The sequence below is a fragment of the Octopus bimaculoides genome, chromosome 1 (genome assembly GCF_046866305.1).
Source record: "Octopus bimaculoides isolate indiv1 chromosome 1, ASM4686630v1, whole genome shotgun sequence".
Classification (NCBI taxonomy): domain Eukaryota; kingdom Metazoa; phylum Mollusca; class Cephalopoda; order Octopoda; family Octopodidae; genus Octopus; species Octopus bimaculoides.
The window spans coordinates 10554346-10580341 of record NC_142928.1 but is presented as its reverse complement, the minus strand read 5'-3'; the positions used below and the strand labels follow the sequence as shown (position 1 = coordinate 10580341).

At 34.6% G+C, this 25996-nt stretch overlaps 1 protein-coding gene across 3 annotated transcripts in view; it reads right to left on the bottom strand.

Annotated features, from left to right (window-relative positions):
- Positions 1-841: 841 nt before the first annotated feature.
- Positions 842-25996, bottom strand: part of LOC106878508 (short transient receptor potential channel 7) — a 651584-nt gene continuing 626429 nt past the window's right edge. For all 3 annotated transcript variants that reach the window (XM_089348483.1, XM_089348479.1, XM_089348484.1), the window contains exons 10-16: positions 15357-15508; positions 12865-13013; positions 11033-11231; positions 8935-9165; positions 7442-7594; positions 3402-3468; positions 842-1458 (exon numbers count right to left, since the gene is read on the bottom strand). In XM_089348483.1, coding sequence (XP_089204609.1) covers positions 992-1458; positions 3402-3468; positions 7442-7594; positions 8935-9165; positions 11033-11231; positions 12865-13013; positions 15357-15508 — 1418 coding nt within the window. In that variant the 3' untranslated portion in view covers positions 842-991. The remainder of the gene's footprint in view (positions 1459-3401; positions 3469-7441; positions 7595-8934; positions 9166-11032; positions 11232-12864; positions 13014-15356; positions 15509-25996) is intronic.

Sequence of the window (25996 nt, the reverse complement as noted above, 5' to 3'; positions counted from 1 at the left end):
AAGTTGTTGAGTGAATATCACTCACATTCGAGCTTTCTCTTACGTTCAATATATCCTCTTTTACACACTCGTGCACACAAAATTCACAACAAAATATAATTTGAGACAAGGCGTACCAGAATGAGGTTATACTTGAAAGGATAGAGGAAGTTATGTAAACTGTAAATTAAAACTTCTTCAGATTGTCTGCCTATAAACTTTCTCTTTGTTCTGTCTCTGATCGTTAACAATTAACAAACATCTGAAAGAGTTCTCATTGGATATTTGAAGAAAATTTGGTTAAAAAATAGATTACTGAATTGTTCAAATTAATTCCACATAAATGCAATTAAAAACAAATTTAGTTGCTATTTTTATTGACTGGTTGTGTATTATCTCAGTTTTTTTCATATATATATACATATATACACACATGTGTGTATATATACACATATATACATGTATATATATACACATATATAAATGTATATATACATATATATATGTATATACAAACATATGTATGTATGTACATATATATATATAATGTATATATGAATATGTATATATATGTATATACAAACATATGTATGTACATAAATATATATATAATGTATATATGAATATGTATATACATATACCTATATGTATATACATACATATATAATGTATATATGAATATGTATATATATGTATATACAAACATATGTATGTACATACATATATATATAATGTATATATGAATATGTATATACATATATCTATATGTATATACATACATATATAATGTATATATGAATATGTATATATGAATATGTATATATATATATATAAACGAAGATATGTATGTATGTATATAAACGAATATATGAATATAAGTATATATGTGTATATATGAATATAAGTATATATGTATATATACACATATATATGAATGAATATATATATATATAATCAATCATTATTGAAATTGAGGCAAATCATTGAAAAGATTCAGGGTTATTCTCTTCCCTTAGAGAGATATATCGTCTTTTCCATCATTCGGCGTATCATTTTTATCAAGTTCTACATCAACATGAATGTGCGTTTCTTCTTTGCCGTTAGGGTCCGCTTTATCAAAACTGTCCTGTTTTTCACTTCGCGATTCATCGGATAAATGTTGCGAAGTACTCATGTCAGATAAATCCTGAACACTTTCATGGGCACTGGTTGATTCATTCATATTGCCCCCGTAAATATCGAGCGTTGAGTTATCAGAACTGTCAAAACACGCATCCAAATCTGTCATGCGTTTTTTACCCGATTCTCTCTGTAACAAACTCAATATGATATCGTTTTGCCGAACCAGTTCGTCTACTCTGGATCGTAACTGGCTTATCTGTTCCTGATTAACTTTCTTGTCATTTTGATGCGTTGATATGTGGTTTAACATTTCGTAACGGAAACTGGAAATATCTTGTTTTAGCTCGTCAAAATCACCTGCCAGGTAATGAAAAGAGATTTTAGTACTTTGTAATGAGTGGTATTTAACATCACAACGGCATAAACATTTTTATACAAACAAATCCCAGCATGGAAGTAGAATTGATTATCTATCTATCTATCTATCTATCTATCTATCTATCTATCTATCTATCTGTCAGTCTATCTATCTATCTATCTATCTATCTATCTATCTATCTATCTATCTATCTATCTATCTATCTGTCAGTCTATCTGTCAGTCTATCTGTCAGTCTATCTGTCAGTCTATCTGTCAGTCTATCTGTCAGTCTGTCTGTCAGTCTGTCTGTCAGTCTGTCTGTCAGTCTGTCTGTCAGTCTGTCTGTCTGTCTGTCTGTCAGTCTGTCTGTCAGTCTGTCTGTCAGTCTGTCTGTCAGTCTGTCTGTCTGTCTGTGTGAGTCTCTGTCTGTGTGAGTCTCTGTCTGTGTGAGTCTCTGTCTGTCTGTCTTTATAACAGTATACTATGTGCTTCGAGAACTATCATTCCAAAATTCGTCCTTCTTGGGGATTATCAATGATATGTAGCTTGTAGTTGCATGCCTAACGAAATCTGTTGCATCCGATATGTAGCGAACATTGAATAACACACAGATATTGCGGAAAGTTTGTTGGGCTAAAATGAACCCGGCATTAAGTGATAAACGCCTTCAGTGTATCTTAAGATATATACACCATACATAGACATGATGGTGGTTTTTTTTTTTCGGTCTGAGAGAAATCTCTTCAGTCGCTATGTGGTAAGGAACCGCTTCTCAACCACATGGTTCCAGGTTCAGTCTCATTGCGTGGCATCTCGAGCAAGTGTCTTTTACTTAACCACAAGCCAATCAAGGCCTTGTGAGCGGATTTGGTAGACGGAAACTGAAGGAAGCCCGTCGTGTATGTATGTATGTATATATATATATATATATATATATATATATATATATATATAATGTGTGTGATGGCCGTCTTCTCGTGACCGAGGAAGACTATTTCTGACCTTCATGAGCATTGAGCGCTCTAGGACTAACTTATATTTTGCATTTGCAGCTCCGTTGGTGGCTAATGAACCCTGCTCTTGACAAGCATACACGATTGCAAACCGAGCTTTATGGCGTGCTAACATTCCCGTAACGTTGGCGGTTCGGCAAAAGAAACCGATAGAATAAATACTGGGATCGATTCGTTCGACAAAAAGTTCAAGGTGGTAGCTGCAGTCTAATGACGGAAACAAGTAAAAGATGAAAGATAAAAAATGTTATGTTGAAAAACACAATATATATCGATATATATCGGAGTGAGTCGAACTTCTTCCTAGGAGTGACTCACGGGAACGCTAGAGTCATTTTGCCCCTCTTGGAGATTGTCAATGACCTGTAACCTGTAGTTACACGCCTACAAAGAATCAATCAGCCACTTCCAATTTATTTTATCCCGACAAGCTTTTCGCAATATCAGTGAACGTATTATTCATTGTTCTTTTTAGATCGAAAAAGTGTAGCTAATTTTCTTTCTGTCAACTTTCGCCAACCATAGAAGAAGACGTTTCACGTTTCCCTAATTACAGGATTTTTCAACCATTGTTCCATGTTTTATAGCTAATATTACCCGGGGTCGCTGTTCTCACAGGGATACTGTACCTTTTAACAACACTCTTAATGCACAAGAAGCACGCAGGAAAAAAATATTAGCTAATAATTCTCTGTCATAATAACGTGGTTGGAGAAGCCTGGAAGATACCAGTGTCAAATTAAATTGGCTCCAGCACTTTATACTCTCACCGGGATTTGAAATCAAAATACGAAGAAGTTGAAGAAAATACCACTAGGAATTTTGCTCGATTCTCTAACGATACTTATTAACTGACTAATATATAAAACTAACAATGGATAATTCATAATATCAAAATTTCTATTTTCATTTCATCGAATTTCTCACCTTCATTTGTGTCGTTCTCCCTCTGCATATCGAATATGTAACGCTTCACAATCCGCTTCATGACCCGCTGCAAGAGAAAGTACGAGAAACAATTAGCACTGACAGCAGCAAATTTACACTTGAGACGTATACACTTTACAAAAGCAACGCAAGCTATTGAACCATTAATACTAATACATTATGGCAATGTATTATATTGATTTAAAACTTGACTATTATTTCATATTTCTATAACATTCAATGTGAAGTCATCAGATAGATGTAGACGTTGTGATTTATCACGAAGTAGATTCAATTATTTTTCGTACACGAACTTCATAATTTGTATTTTGTGACAATCAATTTCGAATATCTTATCCAGTAATGCTTAAAGAAAATTGAAATGGAACAATATACCAATATGAATAAACGGCAAGAGAATGGAATCTCTAAAACATTTAATTGCCTCATCTGCTCGTATATGTCAAAAACTCTGTTGGTTTATAATATTTTGGTTTCATCTTCATTCTTTGACCTGAGCGTAAGTCACACTCTGCTTTGGTAAATAATGCTTGTGACTTCGCTCGCAGTTGTTTAAATAGATAAAAATTAAATTAAATAAAAACCGCTTCCTATAATAATCGTACTCACTACCGATATTGTCTAACAAAGTCCAGAACCGTAAATATTAAAGCAATGTTTTCAAGCTCGCTGCCTGAATCGAACAGATTAACTAATGTTTTTAAATCCTCACTCCTCACAGGTGATAATACGTTGACTGCAAGCATAAAGCCTGGAAACACGAGGCAGTAACCACGAGTCTAGAAGAACAATCCCAATGTGAGATAATCCAAGATAAAACAATGTGTTGCAGTGTGTGTACATACATATGTATATATACCTTGTTGTACTACTCTTATGAATTTATATATATACCCTTATAGGGCTATTTTTTGCTGGAAATTGATACATTTGTATTAATACATTTGTATTGAAATATTTTTCATTGATAACTTCTTCACTGTTCTCAGTTCTGTTAACGGCTTGGCGTTCGGGCGAGTATACTTGGCATTGATGTAGCAACATTTGAAATGTTGTCTAGGTAAATGCAACTGATGAAGACTAATCAGATTTGCGTTGTGAAACGTATTTGAAAAGTCTGAAACCTGGGTACTGCATTATCCTTAATCTGGGTTGTCCATTTTCGAATGTTCTTCCTGAGGTAAGACAAGTTTTTCATGTTTTGTTGCACACACGCATTTTTGCCAGTATATACGCAGTGAATCTATACAATAGCATCGTATTTATATCGATTGCTATTGTCCAGTAAATATCGGTACCTTGTTGTACTACTCTTATGAATTTATATATATATATATATATATATATATATATATATTCAAAATTTGTTTATGGGAGACGTGTTGAATATGCAAATAAAGCTCCTAAATATGCTGATTGGTGAACCAGTTTCTTAGGGTTGCTTCGAACTGTAAAACAGAGAGATATTTATCCCTCATACTGGTAAAAAGGGATAAACATCCCTCTGTTGTACATCCATTAATGTTATATCAACTGAAGGAATGAATCCATGAAGATGATCAACCCGATGCCCACAGATACTACGGACTGCCCTGTAACCATCCTAGGAATACGGACTGTGATCGTAAGAGTCATGCGAACTGTGGAAACGCGCGTAGCGATGCATTCAATGCTTATAAATTCCATCCAAGGATTATTATTATTATTATCATCAATATATGAAAACACAGCTTATTTCGCTGGGTATGATGGAAAGTGACACTTGTTAACTGGTCATACTTCAAGAACCCCGCGAAGAATTTTTGCAGTTCCAAGCAATACTGATTTCTGTATTTTTCAGCCATGTTGGTAGATTCTTTCTCTTCTTCTTCTATTATTATTATTATTATTATTATATTCTTTTTCTCATTCTTTTACTTGTTTCTGTCATTGTGACTGTGGCCATGCTGTAGCACCGCTTTGTGTGTGTGTGTGTATGTGTACATATCATGCACGGGCCGTCAGTAATTACTCAGGGTAGGCAGTTGGTGACGTTTATGTAGTAAAGCACACACACAAAATAAGCGAAACACAGGCACGCGACTGAGCTGGAGGCAGATCTACTTCTGCCTTTATAGTGCGTAAAGAAAACGTTGTTGTAAGAATGGACACAGCACGTGCACTACAACAATACTATGTGTGGCTTCAATACTGAAATTGGAAGGCAGGGGTGAATTATGCCTACCTAATCCACAAAAGAAAAAAATGTATTTTATGCATAATAATTAGAGTAATCTTCATGATTTTATTGAATTGGATGCATATTTTACCATAAAAGGAAAATATTACTATCGATCTATTTTATACAGAGTAGGCACTGCCTACCTTGCCTACTCAGGTGGCACGTCCCTGATATATATATATATATATATATATATATATATATATATATATACTCCGACACAAATTGTTTTATCTTAGCTGAATTTGGTCAAAACGAAGTAAACTTCTTTTAAATTTTGCACCCAATGCTTGAAGTAACTCTCATAGGCTTATAACGTTGATTGTAAAAGTTACAAACACACACATACATACACACACACACATAGGGATTATATAAATGAAAAAGGATATAGAAATTATGTGATGAACTTCATTACCATACAATTGCTATTGCGTTAAGATGCAATGCACTCACAGGCGAGTGCTTTCTGTAACGCCTTTCTTTGAAGCATATGTACACTGAGTACTAACACCAGGCTTTTAGTACAGCTAGGTCTAAGCGATATATATACATACATATATATATATATATATAATTTTTCTCGTCTGGCCGTAAAGCCTTTTCTGTTTGTTTTCCTGTTTTGTTTTTTGTCCGCCACTACATTCCTCCATGGCAAGATTTAATTTGTGTATACAAATTTAATTTGCGGTCCATGGGAAGAGCCGTTTTAACGATGCGTCCTGCCCAGCTCTTCGAAACGCCGGTGTTAAAACGGGGGTAGCTGATGAAGAAGAATGTTCTCTATGTGGCTTGTGTGTTTTCTCGTCTACGTTTTGTTTGCAATGTCCTGTACCCAGATATGCACCTATACATACAGGTGGATGTCGGTACGCACATACCCGTACGTATATATGCATATACTCATTTACTATTTGTTTATATATATATATATATATATATATATATATACACACACACACACGTACGAGGGGATGCTGAAAAGTTCCTGGCGTTCAAGGTGTCGCGAAAGGCTTGGCTGGAGGCCCAACTTTCTAAGTTCTTTTACAGGGCTTAGAAAAACTGAACGACCGCTACAATACGCGTGTGAATCTGAGAGGGAACGTGTTGAATAAAATTATAATTAACTGATCCTACTGTATTGTCTTTTACACAAAGCCAGGAACTTTTCAGCATACCCTCGTGTGTGTGTGTATATATATATATATATATATATATATATATATATATATACACACACACAATACATTATTAAGGTGGCTATTCGCAATTTACAGCCGAAAAGCAAGTATGGTTGGCACTAAAGTGTCAGCTCCAGTATCGGTAGAGATAAGGGTCTATATATATATGTGTGTGTGTGTGTGTGTATATATATGTGTGTATATATATTTGAGTATATGTGTATATATATGTGTGTGTATATATATATATATATATATATATATATATATATGAGTATGTATGCGTGTATGTGTATATATATATATATATATATATATATATATATGAGTATATGTGTGTGTATATATGAGTATATGTGTGTGTATATATGAGTATATGTGTGTGTATATGAGTATATGTGTGTGTATATATGAGTATATATGAGTATATGTGTGTGTATATATGAGTGTATATGTGTATGTATATATGTGCATATGTATATATATATATGTGTGTGTGTGTGTGTGTGTGTGTGTGTGTGTGTGTATGCGTGTATAATACTGCTAGATAATATGTTGTTTCAGTTGTTACTCTGAAAATATCAGTTGTATGTAATGAAATTGGTGAATAACTGTACCTGATAAGTAAGCTTTTGGGAACATATCGAAGGGTCTGAATCGTTCCGCACAAAGCCATTTGTCGTCGACATTCTCTCTTGGAAATGTTTGATTCCCTTCAGGTGAGGTGAATCAGTTTCCCAAGCACTTGCATCTAACTGGGTGATACCTTGCTGCAAGAGGGAGGAAGAGAGAAAGAGAAAACAATTAATAGCTTCAGATCTCATTTGACATTTTAGATTCTTGCTGTGGTTGAGGAATGGAATTTTGGAAGTTATTTCATTGCTACGTAGAATACATTCTTCACTATCTCTAATAACATTGCTTCAATATTATAACGTTAAGTAAGTGAAAGAAGAAAATGTATATTTGTGATGCAAAGTCAACGAAGAAGACCTGTGTTGCTCCTTTTAATAGCCCTTTCAAGGCCTGAAATTTTGGTGGGAGAGGGCTCGTCGATTACATCGACCCCAGTGTTCAACTGGTTGTTATTTTATCGACTCCGAGAATGAACGGCTAAGTCGAACTTAGACGTGAAGACGGGACGAAATGCTGCTAAGTATTTTGTCCGGCGTGTTAACGATTCTGCTAGCTCGCTGCCTCATTAGTAGGATATTACCAATAGTTTCAAAATTTTGACACAAGGCCAGTAATTTCATGGGGAGGGTATTAGTCGATTACATCGACTCCATTGCTTGATCGCTGCTTTTTTTATCGACTCCGAAAGGATGAAAGGCAAATTCGACCTTAGCAGGATTTGAACTCAGAACATAAAGAGCGGGAAGACATGCCGATGAGTATTTTGCCAGACATGCAAACGAGTCTGCCAGTTAATGATAAACTCACACACACTTATATGGAAGACTCATTGAAGCTACGAATATCTAAGTTACTCTTTTGCAACGATAATAAAGAATATTATGTCAGTTAATCTTAACTGTGAAACTATTAATTCGAATCACAATCAACCGTTATGAGAGTAGCAACCCCCCTTCATGACACCCCCTCCATGACACCCCTAATATTTCAGCTCAGCGTCCCGTTTCATCAACTGACACAAAAAGTAGTGGATAATAGAACCAGTAGAGCGACGAACAAAATTTTTTGTAGACTTATGTTACGTCTCTTTATGCTCTCACCTAAAATTTCACGGAGAGTGACTTGCCTTTCAGTTTTGTGTGTCTATAAAACAAAATACTTTTCAGTCACTGGTATTAATTAATTCGACCGCACGCTCTCCCAAAATATGTGACCTTCTTACGTTAGAAACCTTTAATTGACTTTGACAATCAACAATATATTTCTGGAAAAACCCATCCCGCAGGCAAAATTCCTACAGCAAATTTCGACCAGGTATCATTTAGAAATTAAGAAAAGGAACCCCCACCTTTCTCACGTATTATCGGATATTAATTTTATAATTTAGTAATATCAATTCTTTAGCAAGAAGCAAACTCAAAATACATGAAATTTTATATAATGAAGGAATAATAGATAGGAAAACAGTACTGACCCGACGTCCACTTGGCATTGCATAAAGCTCAACGTCTTTTATTCGACCGGGATGTCTTACCATACCAGATTCTTCTTTTTTAACAAAAAGACGGTAAAAGAATCGCAAAATATAGAAAATAGATTTGAAACTTGGTATAATGTTAAATGGCACCGGTAGAGTACAGTCCTCTTGGATGTATTCCATGTAAAGCTTACTGCGAGCAAATTTCCATTCAGTATCCGCTTCCGTCTGAAAAATAAATAAAATACGATTATATAACAGTTATATAATCATTAATAAAAGCAAGAATTCAATATTAAGGTATATGGATATTTTCATCTCCACTGCTCACTGTTATGTTATAATTGAAATTACACACACACACACACACACACACACACACACACACACACACACACGTGTGTATATATATATGCGCACATATATGTGCATATATATATACACACACATGTGTATATATATACACACTCACACATACACACACACATATATATATATACACACATATACACACACGCACATATATATACACATATGCACACACATATATATACACATATACATACACATATATATATATATATACACACACATGCATATATATATATATATATATATATATATATATATATACGTACATGTGTGTATGTATTCCTTTGAGATGTATTTAACTTTGTCTTCGTAGAATTAAAGTCGATTACTAAAATAGTGACAGTTTTTTATTTGAAACAAAACAGTTCCAGTGATTAGTTATGTGAATGATTTAGTGTGTGCATATATGTAGGTATGTGCGCGCGTGTACACAAGCACTCACATACTAGATGTGCATGTCCTTTTAATATATAAGAATATCAAGGCAGCGAGCTGGCAGAATTGTTGCTGCACCGGGCGAAATATTTAGCAGCATTTCGTCCGACTTCTCGTTCTGAGTTCAAATTCCGCCGAGATTGACTTTGTCATTCATCCTTTCGGGGTCGAGAAAATAAGTACCTGTTGAGCATTGGGGTCGATAAAATAAGTACCTGTTGAACACTGGAGTCGATAAAATAAGTACTTGTTGAGCACTGGGGTCGATGTAATCGACTTAGCCCCTTCGCCAAAATTGCTGACTTTGTGTCAAAATTTGAAACCAATATACAAGTATGTTTCATTCCTCTTTTACACGGGCACATTCCATATGCACATACGATTGTGCGCACTTTTCCATTCCGCGAATCTTAAATGAAGAATACCTGGAATGTTTAATAAATTTTCACTGTACCGCCACAAATCAATTATATTTGAAGACTCAGAATCAATTTCATTGTTCTTTCTTATTTTCTCTTATTCCTTTCTGTTGAAGAGCGTAAGCTCGAAACATAAAAATACTTTTTCATTTTTCCCGAGCGTCAAACTAATACACTTGTTTGTTGTTCATACACCTGTCTTCGTCTTTTGTTTTTCTATAAATTTCAACTATGTATGAATGCATGTAGACTTTTCAATATCAACTGTATTGATTTTCATCTTTTCAAGAATGTGCTCGACTCCTTATCGTTTAAAAGTAACTATGCTTCTATGAAGGTTACGTTCCTATGATATATATATATATATATATATATATATATATATATACGTGTGTGTGTGTATGTGTACACGTAAAAGATATTTACTTGCATTTATGTATGTACGCATATGTCTGTGTATGGTGTATAAACACGAGTATGTGTGTGTGTGTACAGACTTACAACACTAGTCTAGGACAGAGTAAACACACTACACATAAATTGAACCCATATAAAGAAACAATGGTTTCACATTTCATCTCAAATTAGATGTGTACATCTTTATATCATGAATACTAAGAAATATTTGACGTCAATGTAAATACACACACATACACGCACAACACACACACACATACAATAAAATGTATTTTATTATACAGCAAAGAGGGAATATGGCAAAAGAAGAGGAAGAAGAACATTCATAGAGAACATATTGAAATAAAGTCGCAGAAGTGGCAGAGAGAGAGAGAGAGAGAGAGAGAGAGAGAGAGAGAGGGGAAGATAAACTGCCAGACAGAATGAGTGATAGAGCTGGTGTGTGTACTTACCTGGATACATTCGAATGACCTTGTCATCATTGCTATGAGCATGTTTAAAAGCACGATCACAGTACTAATGTTATATGCACCGAAAATCCAGTAACCTACATTGCGGGTAAAATAATGACTAAAGCCATCTAGCTCAACGACTGAGGCCTCGCCTTTGCCAAACAAGGACCAGAACACTGTCCGAAACGTATTGTCCAAGCTAGCAAAGAAAAGAAGCAAGAAGCAGTCACCATGTAATAGTGTTGATTGTACAGTTCTATATTTAAGAGATGAAGAGTTATGTACGTTATTTACATTTGACGGATATTTGTCCTCAACTTGTTTGTTAACACAACGTTTCGGCTGATGTACCCACCAGACTTCATCAGGTGATTGATAAAGTTTGGAGAATATGTCACTGTTAATGTCATAGTACACAACAAAGAAATGAATAGCGAAGTTACATTGAACAATTTTGATATTAAATATTTAGGTGAGAAATAGAGCAACTCATTGATAAGATTGAGAATGGCGACGAAAATAGTTTGAAAAACCAATTAATTGATTGGTCTATCAAACAATTAATCGAACAACCAATTAGTTAACAGAATAATTGGTTAAGTAGTTAAAGTGAAATATAACCAGTATGTGTGTTTCTTATTAGTAAAATGACCCTTCGAAGAAAAAACAATATCTGTTTCAATACACGATTTCACACCAAGAATCTTGCAAACCCAAAAGAAAAAGAAACGTTATTTCAAAGCTGCGTTAATTATTTATGTCATGTTTTCACATATTCATAGAATAGCTAGAATTTTCAAAAACATTAAGGGCATTGTTCGCAGACAAAAAATATTTCGAGAAGGTGTTTATATTTTAACGCTACACACGTTCATAGGTGAAAGAGTATGGAACAAATTAACTGGAGATTGTAGTTGTTAGAAGGAAAACATTGGAAATGCTTGTATACAAAACAGGTGGCAAATAACCGAAAAAACAAAAAATGACTATAAACAAATTTTCGTAGGAGGAATACAATGGAATAAATAGAAAATTATGTAAAAATGCGAGAATAGTTTTGAGAAACAAATCGAATGCTCTCATTGATAAAGAGGTTTATTTAGTATTGTTTTGTGTGGTATCTACTAATTTTCACCCAGATTCTATTAAAGGAAGCAGTAGTGCCACAATAACAATGACAGCAATAAAAACAAAGACGGATATTTACTGAATTTCAATGTATCATTAAAACTATGGTTAAAATACTAAACATGAAGTGTTTTGTTTAACGTTCTCGAAATAAACTGTAAGAAAATTTTCATGGAAGAAGCAACTAAATTTCAAAGTATTAATTAAAGCCGGGATTGCATTATTATTATTATTATTATTATTATTATTATCATCATCATTATTATCATCATTATTATTATCATTATTATTATCATTATTTGTTTTATTATGTGTTTTTCTTTCTACGTAAAGCGTGGAATGAAAAATTATTAGAAACGAAACGAAATTCAATAGAAAAAAAGTAACCAATCTAAAGGAAATATTTAAGTGGAAATATAAAAAAAAAAGAGAATAACTCACAAAGAATCAGACGAAAGTAAACATTTAAGTAAAATAAAAAGAACATGAAACAACTTCAATTATATTTTCTCATGCAAATAAATACGTCAAAACATGTTTTATACATCTTAGAAAATAACACGTTTGTGAAAATAACCCAATAGACTGGTTTAATCGAGATTTTTGCTTGTTTTATTGGTAGAAAGTGTTGAAAATGTAAAAGATGATCATTAGAAATGGAAAAAAAAAATCCAAACACAAACAAACAACCATTTAATACTCACTTGCCAAAGAATTTCTGAGCTTGTGGTTTGACGTTATGGTCTCTTATCTCAACTATTTTACGGATGCTGTAGTACCAATATAGGTTGTATAAACCCACCATAAAAGCGAATATAACGACACTTATAATTACAGCAAACTTTATAATGTCCTAAAAATAGTAAATGTAAGTTTTCGTATCTATAAAAATATATTTACATTCATCATATAAAAGATATTAAATTCAAGCAAACGTACACATACTTTTATATTTGTCCAATAATAAAAACGTTTTCAAAATCTGTAAGCACACACGTGGATGGTTAAAATACCTGTATATATATATACAAATATGAAACTCAAACATCTACACACATACATACATATATTCATATTTGCGCAATAATAAAACATTTCCAAAATCTTTAAACACACACACACACGCATATATATATATATATATATATATATATATATATATATGCGTATGTATTTGTATCTGTTTCCTAGATATCGGATCCTCTGATGTAATATGTATATATATATATATATATATATATATATACCCACATGGATGGTTAAAATACTTGTATATTTATATACAATATATAACTAATATGAAGCTCAAATACACACACACAAAACATATTCATATATTTGTGCAATAATAAAACATTTCCAGAATGTGTCAATAAAAAAAGATGGCAACAAATTAACATATGCAAACAAAATTTAATTCTTGTTTGTAAAAGTAAAGATTAATTTAAAATTAAAGAAATTCAAAACCTAATCTAATATTTTCAAGAACTGTTTAAAAATGAAACAAATGAGGGGAAAAATGTAAGTTTTACAGATTAATACAAATTTGTAAAGATATAATGGAAAATTTTAAGTGTTAGGACCAATGTACAATTTAGGTTGATGTCAATATCCGGCTTTATTTAAAGGCTTCGTAAATATTTTGAAATTCTATCCATCCAGCTTATGATTAGCATACAAACCTGGAGATCTATTAGTTGTGCTAAAGAGAGAAAAATAGAGGAAAATATGAATAAATGCCAAATGAATACTTAAAATGTAACAAACAATGTTCTAAGATGTTACCGAAAGTTAGAACCGGATGAAATGACCTGAAAAAGAATTCTAAATGAAATTCCAAATAATTGAAATATTGGAAAATATATCAATATTTTGCATTTAAATTTATATAAGAAAGCAAAAACTTTGAGGAAGGATTTAATCTATCTGGAGGCTAAATTAACATGAATAAATAATTAAAGAACAACAAAACACTCCTAAAAAACCTCTTCCTGTCGGCCTTGACACATTTCCTGTGTCTTTATGTTTAAAAGGGAGAAACAAGCACCTCCACCCAGCTAAGCCTGCATCCAGAGACATGTTTCTGAGTCTTTGCTCGTCATCAGTCTGGAGTAGCACGACCTGCTAGTCGAAGATGCCTGTCAAGCTCTTGTAAACATATAATAATTCTAGCGAGAGATTTAGAAATGTATTATTTCTAAATTTGAAATCAGTGAATGTATTTCCCTAGAATTATTAAATGTTTACGAGAGCCTGACAGGCATCTTCGACTAGCAAGTCATGCTACTCCAGACTGATGACGAGCAAAGACTCAGAAACATGTCTCTGGATGCAGGCTTAGCTGGGTGGAGGTGCTTGTTTCTCCCTTTTAAACATAAGGACACAGGAAATGTGTCAAGGCCGACAGGAAGCGGTGCAGCTTCCTAGGTCTAACCAACAGTAGTATTATTCCCTTTAGGGGACTGTCACATTAAGTTGACAGCATACAACTACTTCATCGTATCACTACTGCATCAATCTCTCTGAGAGATTTAGAAATGTATTATTTCTGATTTAAAATTATTTTTATATTAGGCTAATCGCTCTTTAATCTCTAATGATTGATATAAATAATATTCTCATATAAAATAAATTCTATAAATGTGGTGAAAAAACCCAGAGATCTAATTAAGTAGGACTAAAAGAAATATAGTATGATGTACAGTATGAGTTATACTAAATATTCAATAAATAATATCGATATATTAAGGAAAAGTTAATATTAAAAGAAAACTTTATCACTTAAGATACGCGAAAAGACCGTACAAGAAAAAGTGCATTAAGATCTTTAACGGGATCTAAATATAAGCTTCCCGGAATACCTTATTAAATAATGAAAAACATGAATGATTAAAGAAAGATATAGATGTCTAAAGATATGAAGAACTGAGTGATTTATCGCAAACAATCATGACATTAACAAAATCGTCCAATAAAACAAAAGTATGAATTGAACGTCAAAACAGACATTCAAAAGAATCAGTAAAATTTTAAACTCTAAAAATCTAAAGAATAACTTTCAGATTGAAAGACGCCTTAGCATTAGAATGAATTTCAAAATTAACATAAATAGCCCCTCCCCCAACTGAAACAAGAATAGTTTTTTTTTTTTAATATTGTGTCAAAGGACGCTAGAGATAGATTTGTATATACATACCCCTATCATTTTCCCCAATGATATTTGCATGGGTCCAAAATGTTCATTCGCTGGTAGAACATATGATACACGTGTAAAGCTTATCACATTAGCAATAGCAAACAACGATTCTGCAATATTGTGCGGATCAAGTGCAAACCAATAACAACGATCTGTCGGAGAAAAGGAACAAACATTTCATTATTGTTATTATTATTGTTGTTATTATTATTATTATTATTATTATTATTATTATTAGGGCTGCTATGACTCCTCTGGAAGGAATAAGTAAATAAAAAAGAAGAGTGCCATAACTAAATTTGTTGAACGATATTTCGGTATCTCGCGTCATAGCAATCCTAATATTATCTATAAAAAATGAAGTAGTCTGACATCAAATTTTCAACCCGTTGAAGGTACACGAGATACCTAAGTATCGTTCAACAAAATTAATTATGGCACTTTTCTTTTTTTTTATTATTATTATTATTATTATTATAGTTGTTGTTATAATTCCGTCAGTCGACTTTGCCTTACATCCTTTCGGGGTCGACTTACTCCTAACATCGAAATTACTGGCCGTGTGCCTGAATATGAAGTCAATATTATTATTAATATGGTATTGGAGAATCGGAAACATGCGGAGAATGCCTTGTGGTATTTAAGTATGCCTCTTTTAAGTTTGTTTCCCACCGCAGTCGACACCTTTTGGGATCAATTAAAATAATACATGTTTCTAACGAAAATGTGTAACTACATGTCGGCAATGTTGACAACTAGAAGAGAAACCGCAACAACAGTAACAACATCATCACTTTCACATCAAAACAATTCAGTTTTTATTTCATTTATGAAGGGAGAAAACATGGCGAGTGAAGAGAAAACTAAACATATTTCGATTATATTTTAGCTGTACTAACATGTATGTTTTATGTCAGTTACATTATCCGTAATATTTATTACTTAAGTTCACAAATGTCACAATATATATATCTATCTGTTTGCTATCTTATGTCAGGTTATAACAACACACACAAACAATATAAATTGCCTGTTTGTTTTTTAATGTCATATAGCAATGTGATATATATATATATATATATATATATATATATATATATATATATATGAAGGGTTAAAATTAACGAAAGAACATACTAAATATGTCTACCTCCCGGAAATAAGTTAAAGCTCTTATTTCCAACCGGCAGATATACTTAGTATGTCCTTTGATTAATTTTAATCTTTCGGGCTATTTAATGCTTTTTTTTTCTTTGGTGGGGGTGAGGGTCTGCAATCGCCTCTATTATTGATTCTGTTATTATCATTTTTAATTATTACACTAGATAATGATATCTTCAATAATATCTTCGCAAATGTTTTCTCTTGGATTACTTGCTCCGTTATATATATAATTCTTTTAATGTGCTAGTTTCCTGGTATTAAATTGATATTAATTAATATCCATTTTTTTACCCTACTATTTTAATATATATATATACATACATATATATATATATATATATATATATATATATATATATATATATATATATATATATATATGTATATATATATATATATGTATATATATATATATATACATAGAGATATGTACATAAATGCACACGGACAAGCACGCATACAAACACACACACACATGTATGTATGTATGTATGTATGTATGTATGTATGAAAATGTACGATAAACACAGAAAGCAGTTTATATAATTTGTTTTCTATGTACGTCTCTTCACTGTGGTTATTTGCATCCGCTGTAATGGCTTTTGTTGCTGCTTATTTATTAGAAAATTTTAAAACAATTTCTATTCAGTAGCATCGAAAAATGTCTGTTCAAAGTTAGTCAGCCAGACTTGGCCAGCAACTATCTGAAGAATGTGTTTGTATCATAATTTACTTACAGGTGTCAGCCATTCGATTGAGCCTCGGCTGGGGAAGCATAACCTTAAAGACCTCTTGTTAATTGTATCGATTTGCAGTACATAGTTTGACACTTGCTTTATCAAAATTCATTTATTGAATGGCAAAGCTCAACTTCATATTAAGTTATAGTCCTTTATGGTCGTATATACCATTTACATCACAAACTCCATAATATGAGCACAAACCACACATGCACGTACGCGCACACGTTGTTAATATAGGTTTTACATCGTGGAAAAGCTATTCTAGCCATTTAACGGCAAACAGTAAGTGCAGGTATGGCTGTGGGGTATGAAGTTTGCTTCCCTACCACAAAGTTCAGTCTCATTGCGTGGCACTTTATAGAAGTGTCTTTTACTATAGTCTCGAGCTGACCAGAGCCTTGTGAGTAGGTTTGGTAGACGGAAACTAAAAGAAGCCAATCGTATGTATGTATGTATCTATCTATCTATTTATCTGCGTGCGTGTGTGTGTGTGTCTTTGTGTTTGTCCTCCAGGACCGTTCGACAACCGGTGTTCGTCTGTTTACGTTCCCTTAACTTTGCAGTTCAGCACAAAAGACCGATAAAATAAGTACCAGGTTCTAAAAAAAATTACCGGTGGTTCAATCATCCGACTAATATTCCTCAAGGCGGTGCTTCAGCATGGCCCCAGTCTAATGACGGAAACAAGTAAAATAACTAAAAAAATCATTAAATTTACTTCTGTCTATTTCATCATGCGTCAAAATCCTCGTCGCATCTATTTCATATATTTTTACTACAATTGTTTTTATTTTCATTTTTCTTAGGTGTTGAACTTAGTCGCATATAGCTTGTATTGATTTTGATCTCATTCACGACAGACTCACGACTGTTTCCGTAAGTTCAAATGACTGTACATGTATATTAACAAGCTCTCATATGTCCCCAGTACAAACTAGTACTCCGTCGGTTGTGACTACGAGTGTTCCGTTTGGTCAGATCAACGGAACAACCAGCTTGTGAAATTTACGTGCACGTGGCTGAGCACTCACAGACCTATGTACCTTTAACGTAGTTCCCAGCAAGATTCAACGTGACACAGAATGCGATTATGCTGGCTCTTTGACTTAGAGGTACTCCTCATTTTTGGCAGTTGAACTGACTGGAGTAAAGTGAAAAAAATATTTTACTCAAGGATCCAACGGGCCGCTATGTACCGAACTCACGACTTTATGATCGTGTACCGAATACCTTTAACCACTAAGCCACGTTCCTTCAGCTATGTCTCCAATATGAAAGAAAAAAGAACAAGAGCAAAACGAAAGAGAAAAGATGAAACCGCCGAGGTCTATTCGAACTGGGCATTGACGAACTTTAAAATAGCTGTAGTTGAATGGTATCCGTGACTTATATACACAATAGTATTGAATAGTAAGAATCAGTTCTGAACACTGCATTTGGTGGATAAATATTCTTTATATGTCTGTGTATCTATGTATACACACACGCGCGCTTTTGGTCTCGCTTGTCACATTGAGTATATATATATATATATATATGTGTGTGTGTGTATGTGTATGCATATGTATACGTACATGTGTGTGAATCTGTATTTGTGGTGTGTGTATTTGTGACACGCACTCTGACACACATATCGATATACATTGTTATATGTATGAGTACATATATACAAGAGCACAATTCATACGTTTACAAAAGAAAAAAAGAATCTAAACATGACAAAAACAAACGCGAAGTTATTCCGTGTAGTCTTACATTAAGGCAAAACAAAAACTGAGATATAAATAGTTGAGATTTATTTCAGGGTACTGTACAAGTATTTAATGATTTGTTATTCGTGAAACGTAAACCTCACAACTATAATGGAAAGAAAATAGGAAACAGAAGTCATGTTCTGGCATTTATAAAAATCAGTGAAACATATTTAAAATGGGAACCGAGTTTATTATCACAGAAAACTTGTCGTCTGCACGCTACATTTAAGTTTGTCTTTAAGTTCAAAGTTTCTTTTCTGGAGCAACTAATCATACGTTCAATCTCTTAACAATCTAAGCTTTGTTCGTTACACATTGTTTCCAACCATAGAGTTTAGGGCCGGATTAAAACCCATAGAGGCCCTAAGCACTTAAGAGATTTTGGTACCACCGTATATATGTAATTCAAATATAAACAATAATAAATCATACAATAAATGGACGAGGTTCAGATGTACAAATTACGTCACCGCAATAGGTACATCTTTTATCTTTTATATGTTTCGTTCATCTGAGTGTGTCCATACTGGGGCACCGCCTCGAAGGCTTTTTGTCAAACAAATCGACGTCCAGTTCTTTTTTTGTTCTAAGTCTGGTAATATTCTATCGGTCTCTTTTGCCGAACCGCTAGTTTACGGGTACTTAAACTCACCAACACCGGTTGTCAAGCGATGGTAGGAAATAAACACTAGCACAATAAACACACACACACACACACACACACACACACACACACACACACACACATATATTGTATATAAATATATATACACACATATATATGCATGCATGTATGCATATATATATATATGCACATAGATATGCATGTATATATATATATATATATATATATACAACGGGCTTCTTTCTGTTTCCCTCTAGCAAATCCACTCAAAAGGCTTTAATCGGCCCGAGGCTATAGAAGAAGAAACTTGCTCAAGGTGCCACGCAATGGGACTGAACCCGGAATCATGTGGCTGGAAAGCAAGCTTATTACCACACAATACATTTACCATGTTTTACACAGACAATACACAAGAAGCAACCCGGGTCCGTGTGTATCACGTAAGGCTCGAAATGGGAACGATGATTTCCCTTCGCAAATACTGTGATCGGGCACAAACAGCTGAAGGAGATGTCTTCCTGGGGCTATAAACTACAGTAGCATCGTCCTATATGGGTCAGCCACATTTAGGTGGCAAATATACTTCACGATGTCGTACTGCTACTGTTTGCATCTCGCTCAGATATATATTCATTCTTGAACGTTGTTTTTTTATACCTACCACGGACTGCTCGAAGCTTGTAAACTTCCTACACTTAGATCTATGGTCCTTGTAATTACATATCGATAATATATATATATATATATATATATATATATATATATATATATATATATATATATATATACCATCGGTCTGATGTTTTGATTCTTTCTCTTTCACTGCGCCTTTTGTTAAACTCTTACACTAAGAAATATTCTCGTCACACACACACACACCCACACTCTCTCTCTCTCTCTCTATTTCTATTCCTAGTTTAATGATAAACTGCCTTATTAAATGTTTGACAGCTGAAAATCTACGTTTGTTCATTCGCATGCGATAATGCTAACTGATAAGGCGGGTATAGTTTCTAAGTAATAATTTCATTTCATGATGAGAACGACTCGTTCTTATTGGGCAGTTCAAGCCAAGAGATGAAAATAGTAATTTCAGGACTGCAAGGTTTAACGAATGTTGATCAGCTGCTGAATGAGAGGAAATTGGCATAATAAACAGGAAAAGTCTTAATATAAATTCTCGTGAAATTTGATATTTTTGGAATATTTATAGAATAGTATTAACAATTGTTGGCTTATAATTTACTGCGAATTTGAATTATTCGCTGTATAGAGAAATTCGCCGAAAGACAAATCCGCCGAATGGACAATGATAAGCATTTTTTAAAAATAAAAGCTTTATAAAGATTTTATGAAAAGCATTAAATAGGTTAGTCTTTATTCAAAGTCAAGCATTAAAAAAATGATGAGGTCGTATAAAATGAAATTTCTAACTGCAAAAATATTTTCAGTTTATTGACAGTGAGATCTGTTGGTGGCTGCAGTATAAATGTCTAGTTTATTTGTTAAAGAAACAGCGGTTGCATTATGTACTGTTTCTCGTAGAACAAAAAGTTGCACACTCAGAGTAAGAAGAGACTTTGTTGAGAATATTCCAGAATATACAAGGCAGGTTATTTTCCCCCAAATGCTTTTAGTTAAAGAGGACAAAGGTTGTGCAGTTTTCCTGTCCCTGAGCCTGGAATAGTTCATCTGCTTGTTGAAGCCAATGTATTTCTTTACGATAATCTCAGCTGAGATAAGAACAGTTCTATAGAAACTTATTTTGGGAAGACAGAATCCTCATCAAAGTGTTTGGCTTAAACATAACTTCCACCATAATCAACTTTAGACCTCAGGATAGATAAAGCCTAAACCTATAGAAACCCTGATGAAACTTAACATATTCATGGGAGTTCCAGCAAATCTTGGTTGTAATTACAAAGTCAGTAACAGGCAATCTCTAATTAGTTTTCTCAGATAGAGATATCTTCGACAGCTCTGCGCCCCATGTTAACGAGGCGTTAGCGAAAACTGGATTTAATGAGAAGTTCATGTGATTAAAGATCCTTTAATGACAAGTTAATGTGACAGAAAATTTTCACTCCTCCCTGCTCTGGGAGTTAGAAAGATGAAAATCTCTCAATTCTCTGTTCAACCAAGCTATCTTTGCGAACGTAGCCAGGAACATTTTATCCTTAATTAGGCAGTAATTCTCCAGAACACATAAATAGCACAGACTTTATAATTTCCATAAAGGTATAATTAGTTACTATGGGTCGTACAATATTGCTTCATCGAACGTCACAACAGAAAAACAGCATGCGCCTCCGTAAGCTTTGTTGTCGGCACCCACTTGCAACTGTCAAAATCAATTGCAATGTCCACGTAAGAAATTCTACCTTTCAAAGGCAGTGGTCTACAGGATGACTTTCTCCTACTAATGTAATCTCGAGAAACTACATGGAACTGAGAGATAATGTATTCAATGAAATGTTTACTCAGCACATGCACTCACATTGAGAATCTTGCAGAACAAACACGTCACCCTATCGATAGGAGTGTCGCAAGCTTATAGACTAATCAAACCGGTGCTTTATCCTGTTCCCATGGCGTATTAGTGACCGATGGGAGTAGAATACACTCCTCTCTTCTGAAATGGACGCTAATGCGTCGTACGATTAAGCCTCAGCTGCTGCTGGTATTCATTTTTAACTGCCTCAACTGAAGTATTTTGTTCAAGAGAACAACGTATGTTCCGGCCTGCGAATCAAAACTATGAACTGGTGATTATGGGTCTAATAATTAGACCACGCACTTGGTCTGTCTGTCTCTCTGTCTCTAAACGTCTCTCTCTCTCTCTCTCTCTCTCTCTCTCTCTCTCTCTCTCTCTTCTCTCTCTCTCTCTCTCTCTCTCTCTCTCTCTCCCTCTCTCTCTCTCTCTCTCTCTCTCTCTCTCTCTCTCTCTCACACAAACACATAATTTTTGTCGATACTGAAAAAGTATGCTCAACTCTGAAATACCTGTATAAAATTCATTAAAATGACAGATCTATCGGACTTTTAAAGAGGTCAAATTGTTCGTGCTCGTATGGCAGGTGCTAGCGTAACGAAAACAGCCGAACTGTTTGGTGTATCAAGAAGTACTGTCTCGAAAGTAATGACAGCCTTTGAGAAAGAGGGAAACACCTCCCCGTTGAAACAAAACTCCAGAAGAAAACGAAAACTTTCAGATAGGGACTGTTGGACTCCTACGCGAATTGTTAGAAAGGATCACAAAAGATAGCTCCCAAAATTACTGCAGAACTTAATGACCACCTCGGGAACCCAGTTTCCACAAAAACTGTTCGCCGGGAGCTGCACAAAGCCGGATTTCACAGGAGGGCTGCAATCAGAAAACCACTTCTTTCGAAAACAAACGTTGCAAAGCATTTAGAGTGGAGTAAAAACCTACAGAATTGGTCCCAAGAGCAGTGGAAGAATGCTATTTTCTCGGACGAGTCATCCTTTACATTATTTCGGAGTACCAGCCGAGTATGCGTGTGGGGACAGTCAAAAGAATGTTTTGACTCAGACTGCCTTCTTCCAACTAACTGTTAAACATAGAGAAGGATCTGTGATGATATATCTTAGAAATCCGCCGGCCCAATGGTTTCTCTTCATGGCAGAATTAATAGTCAAGACTATTTAAGCATTTTATCTGATCAAATTCATCCTATAATTGCGGAACTGTTTCCGGAGGGAAACGCAATCGTTCAGGATGATAATGCACCAATTCACACAGCTAAAGTTGTTACTGAATGGCATGTGGAACATTCTAATGAAGCTGAACATCTTATCTGGCCACCGCAGTCCCCAGATCACAATATTATTGAACATTCATGATGCATTTTAGAAAAACAAGTAAGGAGTCGATATCCTCCACCATCATCACTACAAGAACTCGAAACTCTTTTGGCTGAAGAATGGGACAAAAATTCCTTTGGAAACAATTCAAACGAGTCCATACCTCATAGAATTCAAGCTGTAATTACTGCCAAAGGCGGTCCTACCCCATATTAAAATAAATTTGTTTGAAATTTTAAGGTGTTTCCATCATTTTGTCCAACCGCTATATATACATATATCTTTTATATGTTTCAGCCATGAGGCTGCGGCCATGCCGAGGCACCGCCTGTGTAATCACCTTTTAATTGCCCAATTCTATGGGATTGGCTTTTGGTGAAAGAGGGAGTTCGATACCGCTGCCCTCTTTTGAGTTTCCTGCTTTGATATTGGTTCATCTGGGGTCTTGGAGGTCAAGCTGTTTCTTGAAAACATCTACACTCACTCCATGGAGATCCCTCAGATGTTTTGGGAAAGAATTAAATAGCTTTGGACCCTTAAATCCCAAGCTATTGCAATACATGGTCCTCGCTTTAGATGAGGCAGCTGAGGCTTTTGCAAATGAAGTGACGTCTATTCCGAGGTCTGGTATAACTTTCAATTCCAACGTTTGGTGCCAGCCCCTCCAGTATCTTCCACACATATATCACTGCATGCCTCTCCTGTATTCGCTCCAGGGAATAGAGTGGTAGTTCTTTCAGTCTCTCCCAGTAGCCCAACTGTTCCATTGATACTATCTTCCTTGTATCACTGAACCGCCTCAAGTTCTACTATTAATCCTACAGTGTAAGGTGACTATAGTTGAGAGCAGTTGTCCAGACGGCTGAGGACAAATGTCCTCCATAGGACCAGCATAGTTTCCTGGTCCCTTGGGATCTTTTTTAAAACGGGGGCCACATTTTTCATTAACGAAACACTTTGAAACTTGGAACACTGGTAGAATGTGTCATATAAAACATCTTTTTCTCTTAGTCTTCTTAAAAAAAAAGAAATCCATAAATTATTCCATGTTAAAGTTGTCGTATTTCTGTAATTTCAACCAATCACTGACGTCCATTCAGCCGATATACATTAAGTGCCGACTACATAAACAAACGATTCTGAAACAATTAACCCTAACCCTAACTCTAGGGTTAGGGTTAGGGTTAAAGCAAATTTAAAATGAAAAAAGCAAATAAAACGAAGGTATGGAGATTAAATACGCTTTACATCGCTTAATGAGCCAAAGGAGTAAATGTAAACAACTGAATACTTGTCAGTGATTGGTTGAAATTATCGAAATAAGACAATTTTTTTACATGAAATAAATTCGAATACAAAAATATTTTTCTGTTCTATAACACAAAATAGATAAGTATACGAAGTTTGAAAGTCTTTCGGTACCAAAAACACTACGTAAAACATTAATGAAAAATGTGGCCCCCGTTTTAAAAAAGATCCGTCCCTTGTTCTGAAGGTCCTCAGAATCCACCCGACCATTCGCCTGCACACTGCCATCATCTTGGTGACATGCATGTGAAACGAGGCATCGTTGCTCATATCACGCACTGTATGTGATTCTAGGATTGCCGCTCTCTTTGGTCCAAAGTATCGTTGTGACTTCTGAGCGCCAATTAGCTGGTAGCGGAGGTGTTGGAGTTTGCCTGCATTAAAGTGCATGTTGTTGTCCTCAGCCCATTTATATATGGCACCTGGGTCTTTCTGTTGAAGATTAGCATCAGAAGGTTCCTTGACTGCTTGTACTACTTTTGTGTCAGCGGCATAGCTAGTAAGTGTGGCTATATGTGTAACTGATGGCATGTCTGAAAGAGCCACCATGAATAATATAAACAAGATTCAGTTGAATAAGTTAATTAAAGTTGAGGTGACTGAACTAGTGGCAGGATCATTGAAAATGTATGCTGCCGTGAATTTTGAATTATTTCAAAAATTATTTTAAATGTCCTTAACTGTAAGATTCATGTATTTATCTGAAGAAAACGGTTCTTTATGATGATATAATGCATTCATTGAGCAATTAAAAAATTTGTTAGAAACGGCAACATGAATTACGAACTACGAAAACAACATGAAATACGAAGGAAAACTTGGGTATGCGAACAATGAGAGAAATAAATGGAAAACAAGACAAGTAACATAAAGAACGACTCTTCATCTATTGTCGGACGTTCATCTACTCCACATTTCGAGCAACACGAGACTTCGAAAAACAGTTGCTGTCGTGAACCAAAATAAAATTTGGGATTTGCGGAGGACAGTTCAACCAACGCACCAACTCAACCACATGGTCGCAAACACTGGGAACTCTCTTAACTCAAAGAGTCTTGTTTTGTTAGCAACCGGCCTGAACTCTGTCAAGAGCGTACATTAAACTCAAAAATCATACATACCTCTATGTATATAAATAACTAGCAAGCAAGCTACCGAGATGAGTTAAGAGAGAGAGAGAGAGAGAGAGAGAGAGAGCGAGAGAGGGAGAGATTGATGTTC